This window comes from Homalodisca vitripennis, chromosome X (assembly GCF_021130785.1).
Source record: "Homalodisca vitripennis isolate AUS2020 chromosome X, UT_GWSS_2.1, whole genome shotgun sequence".
In the NCBI taxonomy this organism is placed as follows: domain Eukaryota; kingdom Metazoa; phylum Arthropoda; class Insecta; order Hemiptera; family Cicadellidae; genus Homalodisca; species Homalodisca vitripennis.
The window spans coordinates 117598801-117621414 of NC_060215.1; the positions used below are offsets into that span (position 1 = coordinate 117598801).

A 22614-nucleotide genomic window follows, 5' to 3' on the forward strand; every position below is an offset into this window, starting at 1 on the left:
TAATGGATATGATTTGTTCTGTTTAACTTAACTAGAAGTGAATGTTGAGGTGTACTTTTTACTGAATGTACTTTTCCATTCAGTTTCAATGGAGAAATATTCAGCAGGTGAATTTAAATTACCTCGTATAATTTCAAAATATTAAGTACTGCAATCTACAGACGGAATATGTAAATCGGATTTAATGCGAGATTGATATTTCTGGGAGTCACATTTTACAACTTGAAGACTACTAGTCCGAAAATTCCAGTCATTTTTTTACCTTAAAACATATTTTTTAGACATTTTATTGATATATAATTTTATGGCATACTCCATACACGAAATATATAATTTCCGCTTTGAAAACTAACATTTATTGATTTAATTTCTCACGGAATAGTAACAGGTTGAATTTTAACCCAATAACATTCATACACGTTACACGAATCAAGAGGTTTTAGTAATTATCAAAAAGGTATTTAGTATACTATATACAATAGGGAAATGTATGATTTTTTTATGTTATATATCTGCATTTTTTCGTTTTTTCAGTTTACATTTTATTGGTCTTGTCATATTTTTTATATCAAAAGGAATTATGTTTATTTCTTAATATTTATTTTTAACAAATTGTAATAAGTGTTTGGCAAAAATGTTTTTACTCCACCAACACCATTAATTAAACCTTACTTGTGTTTTATTTTTGAAAACTTTATTTCCATTTAGTGTTCTTTATAAATTAATTTGATAGGTTATTGTAGTGCACAAATGTTATTTTATAGAGAATTTTTTTAATCCATTACTTTCCCTTTTACATGAAATATTCTCTCTATTTTTATTTTAAAGTTGGTAACATGTCTACAAAATCTAGCGGTCCAATTGAAGTCTTGAACAGTTCATACTTATTTCCGATCTTATTAAGGCCACACCAGGTCCTTATTAAAATCGTGACGTATTTACGTCTGACCGTCCTTGATGAAAAGCTCCTAGAGACTTGGAACTTGGTACATAGGTTCTTCTTGATGAAACTAGAATGAATAGACTATAACTCTATTAATTTTGGAGCCATAGGCCATAGAGCAGCAACGTTAGTAGGACAGAATATATATATATATATATATATATATATATATATATATCAATAAACATTGAATCGCAAAAAGTACTTGCTCCGCCGGGACAATGTGTATACACATACATTTATACACATTTGGAAAAAATACTGTATTAATAATTAAAATCATCAACTGATTCGCTCTTCTAAAGCACACAGCTCATTTGGATACTCCTTTCTTTAAAGTTATTTTTAACGATATAAGGTTTGAAAGGACGATAGGGTTTTGGACAATTGTCATCGTTATATGTTAAAACATGTAATAACTCTTGTCAAATATTTACATCCATCCCATTTAGTTGAGGATGTAATTAGTTTATGAAATAAGAAAGAAACTAAAGAGAAAAGGTGATAAACAAAAGAGGACATTAAGTTTAACTTAAAAAAGATAAACTTAAGTTAGACATTAAGTGTAAGAAATTGTGCAACCACTTTCGCTGTGCTTTTTTTGTGCTGGTGTGACACGTGATATTGCTCTTGAATTCACGTGAACAAACTCTTTCTATTATTGTTTCTTTTCTTTCTTACTTCAAGAACTAATTACATCCTCACCTGACGAAGATGGTAGTTTTCAATCCTAGAAACGTTGTGTTATACATTTTGAAACACACAACGATGGCAAATGTCATTTAACGAAAACCTATTATCATTTAGGTAGTTTCATATAAAGTATTAAATTACAAATCAAAAGTAAGAACAAATTTTGTATATGCTTAAAAATTAACATACATATGTAAAACATTTAAAAACATTTTAAAATGTGAAATGGTTAAATAAATAACTCCTTCAAAATAAGCAATTATTTTAATTATTAACAAGAATAATTCACAGAATCCATATCAAAATATATGTGACGCATGCACATTTTCTATGTTTCCACAGCGAATATGCCACAATACATGTCCAAATCTCGAGTCCATTCGTAATTTATTGTGGTTTGATATCTTTTGGCACGGGTTTCTCGCACATCCTTGCCAGAAAAGCTGCAACAAGAAAAAATATAATTATATACCATAAAACACTCATGAACGTGTTTTAGCGACGCTTTGAAGTGAATATGGAAATATAGTTTCAAACGAGTATATCCGAAATTGGAATTAATGTCTGTTACTCGTTATTTATCACTAAAGATTGGTTAATTAGTTTCACAGTTTAATGGTGAGATACTTTAGCAAGATACCAGATATACAGAGCTATCTTGATCATAGGTGACTTAAAATGTGTATGTACCAACCAGTATCATGTAACAGATACAATGCATACTACTTGTATTTATGCCTCCCTCGGAAAACCCAGGTGTGACATCTAGTTAAGGTTCAAACTCTCTAAGAACCAGATGCTGATGATACCGGGATATCCAAACCCAATGACAGTACAAGGCGAAAAAACAATGGGTTTGGCCTCAATATCATACAGGCAGTAAAACACGAAGGACCATTATAACCTGACAGGTTTTCCTAAGAATCACCGTTGTCTGTCTGTCTGTGCCATGACCCCTGACAGAAATGTCCTGGATTTTTGGAAACTTCGTACTAGGTTCCTCTTGGGGTCCAAAGTCAAAAGGCAGTAAAAACAAGTACAAATAAAATTTTAACATTTTTAAATTGGTTTTATGGGTGACCACGATTGCAAGAAGAAAGACACAGGCAAAACAAATTAGTAACCAAACAGAGTATACTGTAAAATTAATCGTATGACATTTTTCAGTAGTTCCCAACACACATGATAGATTTACTTTGTCGAATGTTTGGTTTCACATAAAGATGGAACATTTTAACTTCACATACAATGTAGTTACATTTGTCTAACCCTTCAGCACACCAATCATCCATCGGTCTACTAATAAATAACTCTATACGTTTTATAGAAAATCGTAAAGCAGATAATTAATTAAAAAACCTGCAGTTAACTTCGTTGTAGATGGTAATTATTCCATTCATGAAACATAATTATATTTAAATTTCCATTAAGCAAGATTAACATTATGTACCGTTGTGTGCTATTCTTGTCACACACACAAATGAATGATACAAGACGGAGTTTGTTAAAGGAGAGAAGCAGAGAAGTGCAATCATAAGAAGCTTTGGTCGGAGGAAGAGCAATAACACTCATGTGGGTCAAAGAAAAAATAGGTCGACGGTAAATGGGTTCTCTTGGAATCTCTTATCGCGATTATTTTCTATTCGTATCTTATTTATTTGTTGTTTGGGTTGGTATAATTTTTGCATTAGTATTTTCTTTTAGTTCTCCAATCTGTATTCACTATATGTAATGTTATTTGGACGTGTTATATAAATGTTCAAATCAACCAACCGTCTTCTGACAAGACTGAGTATTCATGTTGAACATCGCATTCCATGTGATCGAAAGTTGCTTTAGGGCCCATAGGTATTAGATCACATGGAATTGTACCGAATTGTAACATTGTCGTTGTGGGTTTATCCAGTGATGATTGACCGGTAACAAGACCAGGAAACAACGTTTAACGTTGATGACTTACAGTGACATTATGTGTAATATACTATTGAGTCCAAAACATCATCTTCATTGTGTAACGTGGTTTGGGAGATACCAATGCACTATCAGCATCTTGTCCTTAGAGAGTTTCTACCTCGAGTTGAATCTGGACTACTTAGGGATGTCACTCCAGAGTTGTCCGAGGGCGTCATATAACATTTCGTTGATGTACCAATAACCGCATTACCAGCAGAGTCCCATCGGTAGTCTGTATTTTTACTACACGTGGAAACGCACAACATTTAAAATCCTCTCGGGCATAAGAAAGAACTGTACCCAAAGACCATGCATCACTAAGCATTAGGAAATATATACAAATATGCCAAAATATTTCCGGTGGCACGGAGAACCAGAAAATATAAGTTCAAGCTGGATCATACACAATTATTCAAATAACATAAGCGTGAAAGAATAACATAAACGAATAATAATTGCAATCCATATCTTTTTTCCATACCCTATTTCATGCAAATTACATTATAACCATTATTTGAGATTAACCAAAAATCTGTTAGATATTTTAGTCAAATCTAAATTCGTTGGAATTGATTTGAAGAAGACATTTTTAAATCAAAAACGTAACAGTTCTGTATACGAATTTGCTATCGTATAAATTTTTTGTATCATGCAAGTAAACCTAATATGTATACGATTTTACAGATTCACAGGTTTAAATTCTCCAATTGCTTTATTGTGTGAAGATTACTTATCGACTAGAGTGGTGAACTTTTGTTCGGATCATTTATTAAAAAAGAAATTAAACAATTATCACAGCCTTTAAGATATCTTTCTTGAAGACGGGAAAAATTAAACAACTTTTTTGATAATTCTACAAGGAATTTTATGCATCTATAGCAATGTTTAGGAGTACCTAATCCGCATTATTCTTTCGTGCATAAAAACTACTAAAATTAAAACATGAAGCTTTCCATGTATTTTTATGAATGAAGAGTAGTGGGAATGATATGGTTTATTCGTAAATAAATTACTTTCGCTAAGTAATATTTTATTTTCATAATTTACAACGATATAATTTAATAAAATGCCTTTCCTTAAATTACATTTCACTGAGAAATAGATTTTTCATAAGTAATTAGAAATCGTTCATTTATCAATGAAATCAATTAATCACACTCGCGTTATAACTGATATAATATGTAATGACTGCAAAAATTTATACCTTCAATCATTTTCAGTAAAACCTTAACACAAAAGTGTTCAAAATTCTTACATTAAAGTTCATAATTCCTAGTGAAGTGATAAAAAACCTTTTCTATAATTTTCAGGAAAAGTACTAGGGCTGTAGCTCTGAAATAAAAATAAAACTAAAACAACCGATTGCGTCTATTTAAAGCAGGATACAAAGTATTTTTAAAACAATATCTATTCAGTGGGATGTACATCATTGTGTTTCATCTAGGCTACAAAACAGGAAAGCTAGCTTAATTTGAGCACGAATCAGTCAAATAAAGAAATGTGTCGATACGATATAAAACATACGAGTACTTACGGATATATGGGATCTCTCCCTCGTCGTTTTCCTCGTCCATGCAGTCTTCGTAACATTCGTCCAGCTCGTCATTCGACAATTTCTCTCCTATGAAAACAATAAGAAAGCAATATTAGAATTGAGAAATAAAATTGAATATCTATAAGACATAATAAAATGAATTATCCTGAACTATTTTCAAGTGTTGGATTTTGGTTTGTTGAAAATTTTGTAAATGGCATAAGCTACAATACAGACAGCTCTTTGGGTTCTTTAATAACAAAAGTCTGTATAGTTTCTATTACACAAATACGAATAGTATAAATATTTGACATTAAACAGGCAAAAACTGAATTTTAGTACTCTACTACTACTATTTTAGTTTTTGCCTACTGGTTTGTCATCAGACAGTCTCTAAAGGGTTTTCTGCCTTAAGACATATAATTAGTAATTAAATAGGTGTTACAAGTTACTTTCCAACTTTTTGTGACAATAGTTTTGACTCCAACCCAGTCACATGTATATTTCTGGGAGAGTGAGAAACATAATCTTGTAGCAATCACTTTGAATTCAGCTTCAGATTGATCTATTCTTTTAGCCACTGTGCGTAAACTATTTGAATGAGAGAATCACAGAACTCTCACCTAGCCCAGTTAGCATGTGAGTAAGCTCAGCGAGCTGCATTAGACCGTTCTCAGCCTTGTCGTACAGTTTCAAGCACTCAATGAAGTCCTCGTATACTCCTGAATCCTTGTCGTTCTTGCATCCCCAGTAAATGTTGGCGAAGTCTTCAAACGGCAGCTTCTTCTCGCCTGACGGAAAGAGAGGATTGTCAGATTGGAGAAAATTTAATGGAGATTTTTGTCTTTATGTGTATGCTAAACTGAACGTTATATAATTAGCAATTTGGAATATTAGTTACTTTTCCAAACCTCTAAATGCCGCTTTAACATGCAATCTTCAATTATATTTGCCGAGGAATCTCCATATTAAGCGATTATAATCTTAATAGCGTAAACAGTAAGTTAAATGTATAGATATTAGCATGTAAATTTTGAAATGTTAACTTATCAATTTTAATTCAACTAAAGTTAATAAATAAGCAAAACATTGTTTTAGCACACATTTTACCTTTACTGGACCAAATAAATAGGAATTTAAAGTACAATTTTTACTGACTAACACCATCAGCTATTTACGCAATCGTCAACCTTTAGTTCACACAACCATTATAGCAAACTACAGGCATTAGTGTGCATTAAAACTATAGCTTGCGCGCTAGATTACCAATTGAAGTAATTCTCAAAATTTGATTATATACCAAAATAAATACTAAAACATCTTATTTACAAACAAATATATTTACTTCCAATACAATATTTAACTGACCATTTATATTTTCATACTTTTAATATCACTTTTTTAAATCTTGCTAACAAACGGTTTTCCTTTTTTTAGTACGCCTTGCTTCAATAATAATTGTACATTTTAGTAAAAATCAACCTGATATGTTTAGTAATTAATTATGCATGCTACTGTTTGAGGCACTAAAACTTTACCTATCAAACTGATTGTTATTTTGAAACGTCACTCAAACGATGTACTCCTCAACTTATCCAAGCTCTCAGACATGTGTCATAATGGTTTTATCGATAAAGCTGATGAAAAGTGTACTTTTTCTTATTTTATCCGGTTAGGTGTGGAAGTTTGTTTTGAGAAAAGAAATTAATTATTCACAAGATAGGTTTCAATTGTTATCTAGTATAGCTACATTCTTTAATATTATCTGGAATGCGGTTCCGAGTATGAATATTGATAATTAATGAAAAATAACTATTATGAATATATATTATGAACCTAGATAAACATTCACTTCATTTTTTACTACATAAGATATGTAGGTAATAAACTTCAATTGAATGTTCGTTTTAGATCAGATTAAGATTACTTTAAATTATCTACCTAAAATAAAGGACAAAAATATGGTAACTAACAATAAGAATAATCCTTACCAGGTGTGCTGCTGCCTCCTAGGCTGTTGACCAAGGCGATGGTAGGGTTGAGGCCCAGCGCCCTCATAGAGTCAGCGGCATTTGCTGCGTCCATCTGGCCCTCGCCCGACAGGTCGTAGATCATGTAGACGTGCTTCAGCTCTGTAAGGGTTCACGAGCATAAGTCTTGGCGGTCAAAGTTCATAATATATCCTCAAGACTTACACTTGTATTTGAAAGGTCATCGACATCTAAACGATATATTACCAGATATTTTTGTAAAAGATCTGCATTAAGATTAACAATATTTTGTGTTAAATTGACCAAATCTGTCTTCACTACGACACCTAATAGGGAACGGATAGAGTGAAAAAACCTTAGGAAGCTCAGAGCAGAGCTGTGTCCACGCGCTGTACGTGATTTGGAGGTGTCCACGTGATCTGGCAATTGTTTATCACGAATTACTTATATAATTACAGTCTTGTTACAAGTCTTTTTTTTCTTAATCTCACCTTGTTCAAAACAAATTACTGGGATATAAATGTCCTTGACCAGTGTTTCACGCTATTGTACACAAAATAGGTGATAAGATTAATCTTTACCGGTTGCCAGAAACATAAAAAGTTGTTGCCAGCGTCGAATTTCCATCCAGAATTGCACCCTTAATCTGCTTATCAGATATTACACTTCCAACGCGGTAGTCCGGACTGTTATAGAATGTTACATGAAAGAATCTGCTGGAAGAAGTCAGTTTTACAAAATAATCGGGACCTCATTATTGAAGTTAAATTGAAACTCTGAAGTAATTGAAAATTAAAATATATTCAGACTTATTTCTTAGAAATAAATCCATTAAAGCAAATTTCTAAAAACTCGTGTTTAAGAATACTAAAAAATGATATATTTTCCACTCACTCCATCTTTTATTATGAGTGAAACTATTATATATGTGGGACTATAGCAGCAAAAATACGGGACTTGCGTTCGTCTAAGAATAAAGGATATAATACTAATAGGTTTGAATGTTTCGAATCATCTTTGTATATGAGTTTTATTATATTCATATTTCATCTTTTAAGATTGAAATTTCACACTTAAAGTTTAGAGAATTTCTGAATTCTATTTGTTGATCATTGTTTCACAGGCCCTAAGGTAGATTTGTGTGTGACAATATCTTTATCAAACCCCAATTAAGAACATTTTCATTTTTATTACAAGTGACCTATACTACTGTCACGTTTGAACAGAATTTATTGTCTTTTAGTCAACGTACTTGTTAAAATCTTAAAATCTTACTGCGTCAATAGATCATTTATACCGACCAACACAACATCCTACTGTTTGAAAAAACCCAAGTATTCAGAAATGAAAATGTTCCAACTTTTGCCACCAATATATAAAAACACATGGAAAATCGGAGTGAACTAAAAAATATGTCTCCTTCTCCATAGTTTTTATGTGATGGTTTTTGTAGCCCGCAAGCCACAGGGATGCTCCTTACGCTCACTCCCTACATTATTAAATGTTCTTAAATTCAGGACACTGTCGATGTCCGGGACCTATTATCTTGACCACGTCCAACGCCGTATAGCTCAACTAAACGAGATCTCAAGTATTCATGTATTAAGCAAGTTTATTATACTGTACCATGTGTTGGCCTATAAGGAACGATGAGTTCTTATAAACCGGAAAAGTTGCCCACTGTATAATCATATTAAAAGGTCTTCTCATTTACGTATATAAGTTGAACGTACTTAAAGTTCAAAAGTTGTCACTACTTTTCAGAATCGAATGACAGTTATAAACCTTGTTTTTACAAATACAGTATTAAATGTTGGTTTTGGTCAGAAATCTTTATTCAAACGTGCATTAATAATTCACTTCAGTAATATTATTATTTTTTAATTTTTAATGTAAAATTCATAAGTTCTTGACTGAGTTTTTTTATAGTTTTGGAAGAAAGTGGCCTTAAGTGTTTTATAGGAAGGGTGGTATATTTATTTATATTGTGTTTGATAATTAATGATAAGGTTTACCATTACCACATTTCTCATTATATTTTAGTTTCTTATATGTGTCAGACGTAAAACATTTTAAAATTAAAACTGTGCATGGAAAATAGTGTGATACTAGATGTTTTAAATGGATGTGGCTTATTTTAAGACAGTTAAAATGATCATTAAAATTGCAATAATATTTTCACTTAATTATTACTTTTCACAAATTTTCCTAATTTTCATCTATCAATAGACACTATATTATTACATTAATTGTTTAGTAAAAAAAAACACAATACAATTTATTGTGTGGAGTTAATCACTACGATCTACATGTTACAGTAATTTAATACTACTAAATACTTACGTTCCAGCTCCTTCTTGGATACTTTGTCGACCTGAAAGTAATAATCAGCTTTAGAATTACGATTTTGATAAATATAGCAATTATAAATTTAAAATTAGTAGAGCTCTTTCAAATCTTTTCGTAATTTTACCATGCCATTTGAGTTATGTATTTACTAACACTACATTTTAGTAATAATACATGACAATGTTACATTACATTGGTGTAATATTATCTGGATGGACATTTTGATTGGTTTCGTAATGAAAAACAAGAAATGTGGCTTTGCGAGAACGATAATCAGAAATATTTAGATGAAATAGAATACTGTAAAACAATTACAGCTCTCTTTACGTTTTTGTTTCCTTTTACAACAGAAACATTGATTATGGCCTCATGAGTGAGGCTTAAAATGAATAACTATTAGAGCTATTGTAGATCAAATGACTACTATTAAATCTTTCTCCCTTTTTTTAAAAAATAGGTTGACTTGTAACATGCTCCTATTTTTTTTAAATACATTATTATAAAAATATTACATACTTTACTTATATTCTATAATATATTAAAACCTACAGGTGTTTTATAACTGTGAGTACTAGAACTTCGGGTTACTAATCTAGTTTACTTATCCTCCTCTTATACTTCGGTACATTTGTTTTCTAAAGTTACGATATTGTTTAAAATTAAATACCATTTAATGATATGTCACTTATTGTTATGAATCATATTATTAATAATAATCATTATATGTATCTTTATAAACTTCCTTCATATTATCATTATAAATTGATTTCTTTTATTTTGTTTTAGTATTTGACATTTTTTATTGGACATTTACAACCATAGTCTAACTTATAACCTTATGGAAATATCATAAATAACTTTATACCTAATTAGCTTTTTTTAACTTTATAGCTAATTCGTGTATAACAAATAAAGATATTAACCTGATTTGTTTGTTAAATCCTTAATAAAAGCCTTGAATAGGACATTGTTGTATTATTCTATCTGATACTATTTATTTATTATTCTTTCACATTTTATACAGTGGTTTACAGTATAATATAGGTAACACCCAGCCGCCTACCATCAACAGATCATGCTTGGAGTTTACTGAATCTGGATTGTATACCTACTGTACAAAATTGTTTTATATGTTTCTAGGACACACCTGTCATGTGTGGGTTAGCTGAGCAATGTACAGCGCACAAATAAAAAAAATCTCTTTCTTAATTGTATTAACTGGTTGGTATGTCTGAGTTCTTATGTTAAACGTTCTGCAGTGTCTTATAACACATGTCATAACATACGCGAGGACATAAAATAAACGGTTAATGATGGTAACAGTTTACCGATTTATACATTACTTATGTTAAATGTTTTTAGTTGTGCTAGTAGTATTTAACCGTAGAAGATGTTAATAATCATAACTTCAAATCGTGGCCACTACATTGAGATTATACTATATAATATTGTGATAAAATATAAATACAATTGAACTCAAGTTGGTAGCGGTAGCTCTTATAATAACCAATTACGATAATTTGGATATGACTCTTAGTTTGATAGTTAATATGATTTTGTAACTTCACTGTATACTTTTGAAATTTATTTATTAACTTATCCTTATCTCAATCTGTCACCTAATCATAAAATACAAGATCTGCTCTTCTGTTGCAAACTATGAAAAGTGTAAATGGTAAAAACCAAATAATTGGAACTTTATAATAAATTATAGAATAGTTGTTATAAATAATAATAGTAATCAGTTAGTTGTTTAAATATCACTAAGTCTTTGCTGTTTAGAACTAATAATCAGCTTTTATTTTGTGAAAAGTAGTGACATTTGAAATGTTTATTATTAATTTTCTTGTTTCACATGATTACCTCTTAATGTTGATAATTAAATTGAATTATTCTAACCGTAACGTATGTGTACTTACCATTGTTTGTGTTGAGGAGGGAAGAGGAGGTTGCAAGATAGAAGCACAAACTAACAACCACAGATGAACTAGGACTTTGACAGTTGCTCAAGGGCTTTTTGTCAACGATAATTGGCGCTGGATAGGTATTCTGATTGAGTCATGGCATTGACGAGACCCTGGCTTAAAATAACTGATTGATAGAACGATAGGACAACCCTGATAGGCCAACTGTAGTGGTGACAGGTACATGAGAATCTCGGACTCTTGTACAAATTCTTTGGCCGGACAGAGGACAGTGTTCCGTTCACTTACGTGAGCCCGGAAGTGCCTCGCCTCACGAATCAGATTCCTCAAAAATTTGTTTTCGTGTATACTGTGTTACTAGGTTTTTTTATAGAACTGTATATTCAAAAATAAAACGGATTGCATCAACACAGTTCACGATGTGGCATATCCTTGAACCTTTATCCCGCTTAAGTCTCGTTTCAAGCGGATTGTAGTAACACTTTGTGACAATTAATTAAAGGCAAAATCTGTATCGTATAGCAGAAGTAAAATAGGTTCTCTTAGTTCTTTGCTTACACGGCTCGTTTCATTACTAACACCAACGTTGTCCGGCTTACGCCGGGTCTAAACACACGATCAGATATTTAAATAATTCAGTTGTTAGGAAAGTTTCGACGCGGTTGAACCGGAAAACGAACATAATTAGTTGAAATAGCTTTTTATTCCTTATTTAAATGCATAAACAATGTATTGTCAAGATGTTTTCTATACATTATCACTGTTGTATATTTACATTACACACTTGAGTAGTTTTCCACGGAAATTACGTTTTTTCTCATGAATACGGTATATTTTAATCAGATATCAGATATTATATTTTTATTAAAAATACAGTATGTATTTATTTTTATAGATAGAGATTTTCGAGGAAACATTTACCGTTGCAGGTTTTAATACGAGTATTTAGTTTATATAACTTCAGTCCTAGGTTTTGATAAAACAGTGTGAGTTAAACCACATTGTGGCGTGGTTATATATACAACTTGTTATCCTGTTTTATATAATGGTATAAATTGTTTATTCTATCTCTTACACTAGGAAATAGTTTTCCAAGAACATTACTTGTAAGAAAAGTATAATCTTCAATTTACGAGCATAAAATTAAGTTTGTATAAACTTCTGAACTTGATATATTATTTTATACAAACTGAAATGTATATAAACTGTATATACAAATAATAAAGTGGTGTACATCGCGTATCAACTTTGGTTCTGACACAAATATACTCTCCAATATACAAATGATAAATATTACTCGAAACGCTTCATTAGTCAGTACACTATTTTGAATTAACATTGTAAAACAAATATTTTACTAGCTATAGGTTTATTTTAATCCGGCAGAGTTGGACATCTGTACTGTAGATCTGTTTCTGTGCCCACCCACGTGAAACAAGAAAAGTACGGGTTCAAGCACCGACCCCTAAGGTATGCCACGTTACATCTGCCAATGGTTACGACACAACATGACACGTCCATTTCCTCTCAAAAATGACAGCTTGAACACGTTTTAATTATCTGAAGAATTGATTAAAGCTAACATATTACTACTAAATAAAACCATATTTAACGAATTCAAGTTTGTCCTTTATTTTAATGTGTTTAACTATTTACCGAAGCTATTTTCCCTTTATATGAGTCTTATAAATACATAACTAAGTGTATAAATTAAGCTATTGCCATATACACAAGTTTAAAGACGAGTAAATAGACAAAGTTATTTTATGGGTATTCACCTTCTGATCATGTGTTATTTTAGTTATTAGCTAATGTAAAAACATGAAATAAATCGGTCCAAATATTAATAACTGATATTCAAATAGACTTTGTGGTACGTGAGCTCTGTGAGCATGTTCGCTGAATAGTTTCTCCTCTAAGTTGCCTCGTGAACTCAAGTTCAAACTAGGATTTTGTCTTGGTATTGGTTGAACTTGATGATTTTACTCTAACTCGTTTATAACTACTGGTGTTGCTTGCTTGTAAAAAGAATAGGATAAATAATATAGCTGGTTATTTTTCACTCAAATACGATTTCAGAAATGTAAACTTAAAAGTGTATTCTCGCCTTTTAATGCATTAAACCAAGTGAACCGCTCATAAGAGAGTATTATTGTAACCTGCTAAATCACCTATTGCCTTTTCTTCAAAGGAGAAAATATCCTAACACAGTAGTAGTGTATTGGAAATCGTATGACTGTTATTAAATACATAATTTATTTTTTAACTGGTACAGGAAACCTTATGTATTATTCATATTTTACGCAAGATAATTAAAACATGAAAATCTATAATCTTCATAAATGTTTCTTGTCATCTTCGTTATTCTAAAATAATGTCTGTATTTCAAACAGGCTTCCAAGATGGCGGTACTGGTTTTTCACAGAGACGACAAAGAAATGCTGAAAAACAATATAATCAGTTAGACTTGTCCAGTCAGTTCTAGATTATATATCTACATAAAAAGGTAGATTACAACTATTCAGGAACAGTTAAGACATTACACTATACCTCAATTTTCTTATGTGACAGGTTAAACCCAATTGAATTTACTTGAGATGAAATATCACACAACAAAACAAAAGATCATGTGTTATATCTCTATAAATAAATACATACACATTCATATGAGCAACAAATTGTAGGAGCATACGGTGTTAATAGCAACAGCCAGTATAGCCGCTAATGTCGTAGCTTAGCTTTGAATGACACTGGCAAACGTGATACAGATTATCAGTATTTTTTAGATGTTCGGATAGGTTATTAATAACGGCATAGATGGTTTTATACAATTCTCAGTAATATACGAATATATTATTTATGTATTAAAGCAAGCGCATTCATAGTGAGTGGGTAAAGTAAAGGTAGGACTGACTTAGTACTTTGATATTGCTCCTTTTATACTGTAAATTGCAATTGAACCATTAAGTAATCTTTTAACTGACTCATTATTATATGATTTTCCAAGTATATATTTCATCTCTTAATAACTTTAACACTTTCTTTCTGCTGATGTTTAGTAAAATAAATTTCAGGCTAGCTTTGAATTGGTTGTCAGATCAGTGTTATATGGCCTTGATATTTATTAAAGAGTTTCAGTATTTTCTGAGTACCTGCAAGACACAACAAGAAAGTCTACGATCCTATCTGACTGACAATTGTCCATTCATACGATCCATTCATGGCAGCGCAATACACTAACAGATTATTTTTTTATTCTCATACTATCAAAGAGCAATCATACTATAAGGGAAAATTCCAGTCGAATCCTCTGTCTTATTAAAAAAAACAATCCGGAAAATAAAATACTGGTGACAAATGCTCAGCTTTGCAACCACTTCCAACATAAACATAGAGGGTTGAATGAGAGTTGCATCAAAAACTTAAAAGAGAAGGAGGTTTTCTACCAACATACTCTCCACATACATCGCTGAAACACAAACAAACTGAAACCTAGTGAATTCTCTTCATTTTCCAAAAGCGCAATCTAACATTAAAATTGTTCCTTGAAGAACAAACTTTTCAAATCTAATTATTTAAAGTGCCAAAAAATTAAATTAATCACTTTTCACTATTTCGATAATATTGATTAAAAAAGCGTCATCTGAAACCGTTACATTGGTAAAATCAGCACTAAATGTTTGTGTGTCAAGAACACAAGTGTTGTAAATATACGTTGTCGACATCGGGTAAACCAGACTAACACGCCAAACACTGATTGATTAATCTGATCACTGATTGAGTGAGTACACTGTTGTAACTGTACCCTTCAGGTTTGTCTGGAACACGTTAAAAATATTTTTGGCTTCAAAATAAATACTTATTACTATTATTTTTAAATAGAAATCGTGATTAACTGAAGCTTAAGTTGAACATGAAATATATAATAAATCATAAATGAGTGATCGTGGAATGTGATACACTTTATGGCAAAAAAGGTTCATCTGGTCAATTTTTTGACGTAGAATTTGTTCTGTGCGCTGGTTTGACTTTGTAGAGTTGATCGCCATACATTGATTATAATTGTTGTGCATTACTAATATCTTATACATACATTTTTTTCGCATTAATGTCTTATTTTTACAACTGAATAAAGACAATAAATTCCATCCTGGAAACTTGGAGATCTATCTTTTCATATATATGGCAAATGTATGAAATTCTGTTAACCTTTCAAAATAATAAATGATCTCAAATTAAATACTTTAGCATTTACAAAAAGTGTAAACATTGACATCCAGTTCCAATGTAGATTAGTGCAACAAAAATTAATAAATTTTAAATAAAGAATTCCAGTGGTTTATTAAAATTTTTACTGTATTGATACAGTACATACACGTTCTCTGGTAAAAATGTGTCCACTTTAACAACATTTTGTGCATTTACTAGATTCTACGCTGGGTATGGGGTTTCTAAGGTTATTTTACTCGGAATGTTACAAGGAATATCAGTGTACTCAAAATATTGTTTGGATGTTCAATGTACGGACCTTTGGGTTTTAAATGAAGATGTGCAGATTTATAATCAAAGGCCAAAAATATGGAAGGACATTGACAACAAAGTAACAGTAGACTATCACTAACACTACTAACTTTGAATTCAAAGAAACAATTAAAATGACTATTATAATTACATACGTAAATAAGGGAACCACCCGTCTTCATCCTCTGGCTCCAGCTGACAATCCGTCAACACCTCTTGCAACTCATCTGCTGTGATCTTTTCACCTGAAACGTAAACTTGCAGTCAATCTGTCATTGTTACTTTAGCGGTAGAATAATTAAATTATCGCATAACATTAAATATTGAAGAATCCTTGGTATTCTTTGCTAGTGGTATTTGTTAATAACTTTTGGATGGAAATCATCCCAACATTCAGTACAATACTAGATAAATGGTAAGTAGACAGATTAAGTACAGTGTGGTCTTGAGACAAACTAAAGTTGAATAACCCTTAAGAAGTCTTCCCTAATAGACAAAAAATCGTTTAAGGTTTTTTGTGTGGGTTTTAAGTTATTTTAGGTATACCAGGCATCCTAAAACGTTCAAAACGTTCATAATGATTTATTTATACAAGCCAACGGCCATTTACAATGTATATATATACACATATATATATATATACATATATATATATATATATATATATATATATATATATATAATAATATTAATAATAATAAACTGCAACATTGTACAACACACAATATTTTTTTAACACACACACACACACACACATATATATATATATATATATATATATATATATATATATATATATCAACAAATATCCATGGGGGAACACTTATAGGACTAAAAATCGCGGTTTTTATATGTATGGGATTTCAACTCTCCAACCTTAAATGTGGAAATGGGGGGTTATAATAAAACGGTATATGTATAACTACATTGACCCACATCTCATTTTAAAGGTCCTTGTAAAAGAAGAACAATGCCGAAAACCATAGGTCTCCAACCCATCCTAAAATTGTGAACTGTTGAACATTATACTAAGAAATACAATACAAATCAACACTTTAGGTAATACACTCACTGTTTGTATAGTTTAATAACACAATTTTATATAATTATTTTGTGTGGTTAAAAACCACGATTTGTAGTCTTATATCGATTTCCACATGTATGTTGGTCGATATATTGTATTTCTGTTCAAAAGTTAGTAGGGGAGGCCCTTTTGGACACCCGGTATATACGCTTGCATATCCAGAATGACACTTCTAGTCAACAAGGATATAGTTAGACATTATCGTTACTCAAACTGTGCACATCGATTTGAAGGTCTAACGAGCAGGAGAGTGAGAATATTATCAAACCTTAAATCTTGAATACTCTAGTTTTAGGATCTCAAGAGATTCCTCAACATGGGAATTTCAAAACAATGTATCAAATACTACATAAAACCTCTTTAATTGATAATTAATGTTTAAAATTTTGGAATCAGATGAATTTGGTTCATAGCTATTTCAATAGTACGCAGGTTACAATGTTATACAAGCAGAACATACAAGTAAATTGCATCTAGCAACGAATTGCTTCAATTTCAATCAGAAACAACTGTTCATGGCAATAGCACCATAAAATTCAGGAACTCTTATATTGAATAGTGCCTAAATAATTGTTACCCTTTGTTCAATAATGAACAAATGGTGTTTATCTCAAACATTTGAGGCTGTCACATTGAACAATTGCTTACTTCTGTAACTGATCTCAATCCTCTGAATAAATTAGAGGTGAAGTCACTAATTAAAGAATTAGATTACCACTAACCCAACGTCAGCAGCATGCTAGTTAGGTCAATCATTTTCATGGTTCCATTCTCAGCAACGTCGTAAATCTTCAGACACTCTACGAAGTCTTGGAAACCTCCTTGGTTCTTATCGTCTCGCACAGCCTCGTATATCTTTAAGAACTCATTAAATGATTTGAAAACCTCCCCTAAAACCATAACCATTGAGTTTTAGAAGGTTTATTTCACCTTATATTGTTTCAATGCGACCATAATGCTAAAACAACAACATAGATTTGTGTTATCTATACAGAAAATCGGAACAGATGATGTTGCATATTATGCACAAGGAAAGGAAAATAAACGTTGCCTTATTTTTCCAACAGAATGCAAAATTTCACTTTAGGAAAGTGAAGCTCTCCATCCTGACGAGTGCTCCGCTAAGAAACCTCACTCGGAAACAAGAACCTTTTATTCTTTTACATACAATTGTATTACACTCCTTTATTAATACTACATTTCATACAAATACACAAAACATTTCACAATTTTCACCAACTTAAAAAGTTTGGCAAATCTAAGTATTAATTCATTTATTGAAACCTCTTCATTCCGATATCTTAGCTAAAACTGTTTAAAAATTTATTACTGTACTGCGCCTATAAACTTTAATGAGGTTAATGAAAAGAGTTTCAAGTATAATTTGGAGATAATTGAATTTGCCCAAGGGAATAATATAAGATGTTAAACTATGTAAAAACACTATTTTACATCTAAAAATATTAATTATAAAAAGATTATATTTATTAATAAATATGCCATCTGTTGTGGAATTTCTGGAGAGTATGTGAGGATCTTAGAAAGAACTTGAAGTTACTGGAAAATTTTGTGTGTGAGTTTGCAAACATTATAATCAAAGAGGTTAATGTGAAAACAGCTTTTACAGAGAATGTATGGCTCTATACATAGCCATAAAATAGTATTTTATTATCATTTCTAATTTTTTACATAAAAATAATGCACTTTTAAATTATAAAAGAATTCATTTAGTATAGTTTACTAATTTCTTATAAAGTAAAAAAATAAAGCCACCATGCTATATATACTACCTCATGAAGTATTTATAAGTAAATAGATGCTGATTTCGAAGTTTTCAACGGACTTATAAATGTTGTTACCACAATTATTATTATTGTTTTATTTTTTACAAATGTATTTTAAATTATTATAAAATACAGTAATGGCTTAATATTTTTGACTCGGTTCTTTTGTTATAAAAATTGATATTGGACATAAAACTTGAATTAGGCCTTGAGGCCTATATAATTAGGTTTTATTCCATCAATAGCCTTAGCTTACCCTAAACATAGATGTATATTTTAAGAGGTTATAATAGAACAATAATAACGGTACGAACATCACACAAATTTAATTAAAGAAAAGGTTTTCGAACAATGAGTTGATTAATTTTTATAACGTGAGCTTTGTCAGAAAACGGACTAAATTATTCAATTATTGATAAAGAAAGCAGAGAATTAATGTGCTACAAGTGGAAATTTTCGTTAAACCGTTCATTTAAACTTGAATATTTTAAGCTATACATGTTCCATGTTTTTGTGTGTACTCAGATTTTAATTTTTATAGGTTGAATAGTTCAACCTATAAATTTAAATATAATTTATCCATTTCCAGACATTTTTGACATACTTGATATGAAACCCCTAGAAAATAATAGGGGACTAAAAATTAGGTAGGTATGTATCCTTTGAATGGATTATATGTAAAATTACATCAAAGAATGAAAAATAATATAATTTTTCAATTCTATTATATTTCATTATAATATAATAGAACATACCCTATTGATAAATCTGTTTTTTAAGATTTGTCAACAGCTAAAGTAGTTTTGATCACAATCATTGAAATTATAACTCTAATATTGAAAACTACCTCTGGTTTCACTGCCCCCTAGGTTGTTCACCAGGTGTATTGTGGGGTTCAGGTTGAGACCGCGTATAGCATTGATGATGTCAACTCCATCTATGAGGTCTTCACTGCTGTATAAATCGAACACAAACCTCACCCCTGAAACAAATTGCAACATTTGCAAGTATTGCCTGTTAATCATATATTTCCCCGTGAAATGTTATTACTTAGGTTACTTGTGTTTAATTAAGGGAATTGTGGTTTTAATACAATATGCGGAATTTTTATTGAGGAAAAATTGTGTGATTAATATTATTAAGTGGGTGAATAATTTTAAATGGTCTACATGTTAGATCGGCCTACCCCACGAATCATGTATTGACCCCATTAAAACACTGGTTTAATAAGGTGCATGTGCATGTGATAGCGTGGTTATGTTATTAGTATGATCTATTTTTAAATTATTGGAGTCATGAACAATCATCGCTTAGCGAATTTGTTCATTAAAAATATTCCATAAAAGACGTTCAAGTTAAATAGCTACAGCTTTTTTATTTTAGTTTTTTAACGAGTTAAAGTAAATGTTATTTCAACTTAATATTTAATTTATTTATTCCTAATATATCATACTATGTTTTTATTATACTTACTCTTACGCTCCTCTTCGTCTGTTTGAATGGACTGAAAAAAAGATATAATTGCTGTTGGTTATAATTGCATACATATTATTCATATCAATACGTAAAACTAAATTAAAACGTAAAACTTGTTTCAATGAGAAGTTAGCATTTTAAAACAAAACGAAACACCTAGAGAACAAAATGAATCCTAGTGCATATTAGGTTATGTCCTAATAATAGCTGGTGATAGTATTAGATATATTTGTCAAATTTCTTATCAATCTAATAAAATAATTTAGTAAACGTAACAAGCGTCTCAAAAAAACTAGTAGCTTTGATTTATAACTTCAACTTCAGAATAATTATTTATTATAGTATTATTTAAATGAAAATGAACAACTAAATCGTTATAGTGCAAAGTAGTAAGAAAATACACTTTATTAACAATTATAATGAGATCATCAAAATACAAATTAATTGGGGATTTGTTTCATTCTATTTGTAAAAAATCCTTAATACAATAAAGTTGAGATAAAATATGATAAAACATTATTATATTTTTATTGTATATGTTTTAATAAAAATCTCTTTTCTAATAATCATTAACTATGTCTACACGGTATATAAGAATCATATGATTTAAACTTATATAATAAAATATAAATGAGATACTTTAAAGTCTGGACATATTATTTATAGTTTTTATTCTGGCTTTAATAAAACTGCAGTCGGACGGACCTTCAATTATGTTTTTTTTTTTTAATTAAAAATAAACATTTCAACTCTAAGAGTAAAACATTACACATTGTGGAGGAGCTTACCATGTCTTGGAAGGAAGCAGTCGGCTGTATAGACTGGCTCAATTCGTAGAGATTCTGGCAAACCTATCCTTGTTTTATTGTAACTTCCCTTCTCCTAACCCAGTTGTACATGGAAAGCATTTCTCACTAGAGTGCCAAATTGAGATCGCTATCGAGGCTTTAAGTGCATTTTACAATTCATTCCCCAGAATGTGGAAGAAAAGTTAGTCTAGTGTTCTTAATGCATTTATTACATTGTAAATTTAAAATAATCCTAATAATAAATGTACTATAGAATAAAATTTAAAGTTCAGTATTGAATCATTGTTTCATAACTGTTAGTATCTAAGATATGTGTGAAGTAATTAACAAGAAGATAGATGCAACATTACAAAAAGAAAGTTTTTAAGTCTTTCCGTTTTAACTCGGTCGTTTCAAGAGATTATGAAAAAAGTGCCTAAGTTGTTAGGCCCGTTCACGATACTCTCCTACAGGTGAACGGCTCGATCCGAACGTAACGAGTATGTATCTCTATGTGTCCTGTGTGTTGAAACATAAGAGCTGCATCGCACAGTGGTGAAACAATACAATTTACAAATACAAGAGGAATTTTACTGCTTATAACTGTCATTTTAAAAATTTTCCTGGATAGTTGGGAAAAGGACTTTTTGCTTTTATTCAACTGTTTTATCAGTAAGTGATTCCCAGGAAATCACCTTTTAACTGATTGTATAATGCCACTCAGGAAATTCTTGCTGTAAACTATTAATCTGCCATATGGCTTCCATATTTTAGACCAATTGTTTTTTAAACCCTATGGGAAAATATCTGTTGAATTAACCAATTAATAAAAATACGTACGGTTAAAAATCTTTTACCAGTATGTATATTCCTTTTTTGCATTCGATACATTAACCAATACAATATATAACAGGAATAACAGTTAGTAGCTCAAACTCCTCGAGCAGAGGTTAGACTTTCACCGCATTGTCCCAAAATTTCCGACTCTCAACTTAAATTTGAACGGTTGAGAATTATCTAATATTTTTTGTGGACATTGCTTAAGGACGTTTTTGATGGATTTATAAATTCCCCTTCTCTCGACCACATTGTGGATTGCAGGGTAACCAATAATTTGTTAGACTTCATATAAAGGTCTGCTAAGACAAACAAAAACAATGATACTAAGGGAACCGACCTTTTTCCACTTTATCCAAGATTGGTATAGTTTTAACCTTGTTAAATCTCTAAATTGGATTCAATGTTTGATTGAGGAAATTTGGATACCTCCAATTTTTGTCATTCTTCTCCTCCTGATTGATTACCTTTATAAATGACTATTTTGGAGTATGAGTAACAGATTTTGATCGTTAAACATGTGTAATACCCTATTGTAATACTTCCAAAGTTGGTTGTTTTGAAAACCATAAAAAACGTTTTCAGGTGATGTTTTACACATCCAAAAAAGAGATTTGAAAATTCTCAATCGTTCAATATATGAAACGGTCGAGGGGTCTTTTGGGACACCCGGTTTAAATCGTCACAGCTCCGGAACACTTAACATCTCTAAAACTGAAACCATATGCAGAGAAAC

At 30.8% G+C, this 22614-nt stretch overlaps 2 protein-coding genes across 2 annotated transcripts; both read right to left on the minus strand.

The window, feature by feature from the left end:
• Positions 1-1885: 1885 nt before the first annotated feature.
• LOC124369826 (myosin light chain alkali-like) lies at positions 1886-11507 on the minus strand. The gene is made up of 6 exons (XM_046827952.1): positions 11383-11507; positions 9458-9488; positions 7115-7255; positions 5747-5914; positions 5124-5210; positions 1886-2079 (listed from the first exon to the last, which is right to left on the minus strand). The coding sequence occupies exons 1-6, from the start codon at positions 11383-11385 to the stop codon at positions 2024-2026; spliced, it is 486 nt and encodes a 161-aa protein (XP_046683908.1). The 5' UTR covers positions 11386-11507; the 3' UTR covers positions 1886-2023.
• A 2095-nt stretch (positions 11508-13602) lies between these two features.
• LOC124369827 (myosin light chain alkali-like) lies at positions 13603-21129 on the minus strand. The gene is made up of 6 exons (XM_046827953.1): positions 21042-21129; positions 20251-20281; positions 19625-19759; positions 17716-17883; positions 16065-16154; positions 13603-13829 (listed from the first exon to the last, which is right to left on the minus strand). The coding sequence occupies exons 1-6, from the start codon at positions 21042-21044 to the stop codon at positions 13774-13776; spliced, it is 483 nt and encodes a 160-aa protein (XP_046683909.1). The 5' UTR covers positions 21045-21129; the 3' UTR covers positions 13603-13773.
• Positions 21130-22614: the final 1485 nt, after the last annotated feature.

Excerpts from the sequence above, each read along its gene's own strand:
- LOC124369826 (XM_046827952.1), bottom strand. Across the intron at positions 7,256-9,457 it reads ATCCAAGAAGGAGCTGGAAC|AGCTGAAGCACGTCTACATG; the intron begins GTAAGTATTTAG and ends GAACCCTTACAG. Across the intron at positions 5,915-7,114 it reads AGGAGGCAGCAGCACACCTG|GCGAGAAGAAGCTGCCGTTT; the intron begins GTAAGGATTATT and ends TCTTTCCGTCAG.
- LOC124369827 (XM_046827953.1), bottom strand. Across the intron at positions 16,155-17,715 it reads TAGCATGCTGCTGACGTTGG|GTGAAAAGATCACAGCAGAT; the intron begins GTTAGTGGTAAT and ends TTTACGTTTCAG. Across the intron at positions 13,830-16,064 it reads CGGGTGGTTCCCTTATTTAC|CATTTCTTTGTCGTCTCTGT; the intron begins GTATGTAATTAT and ends ATTGTTTTTCAG.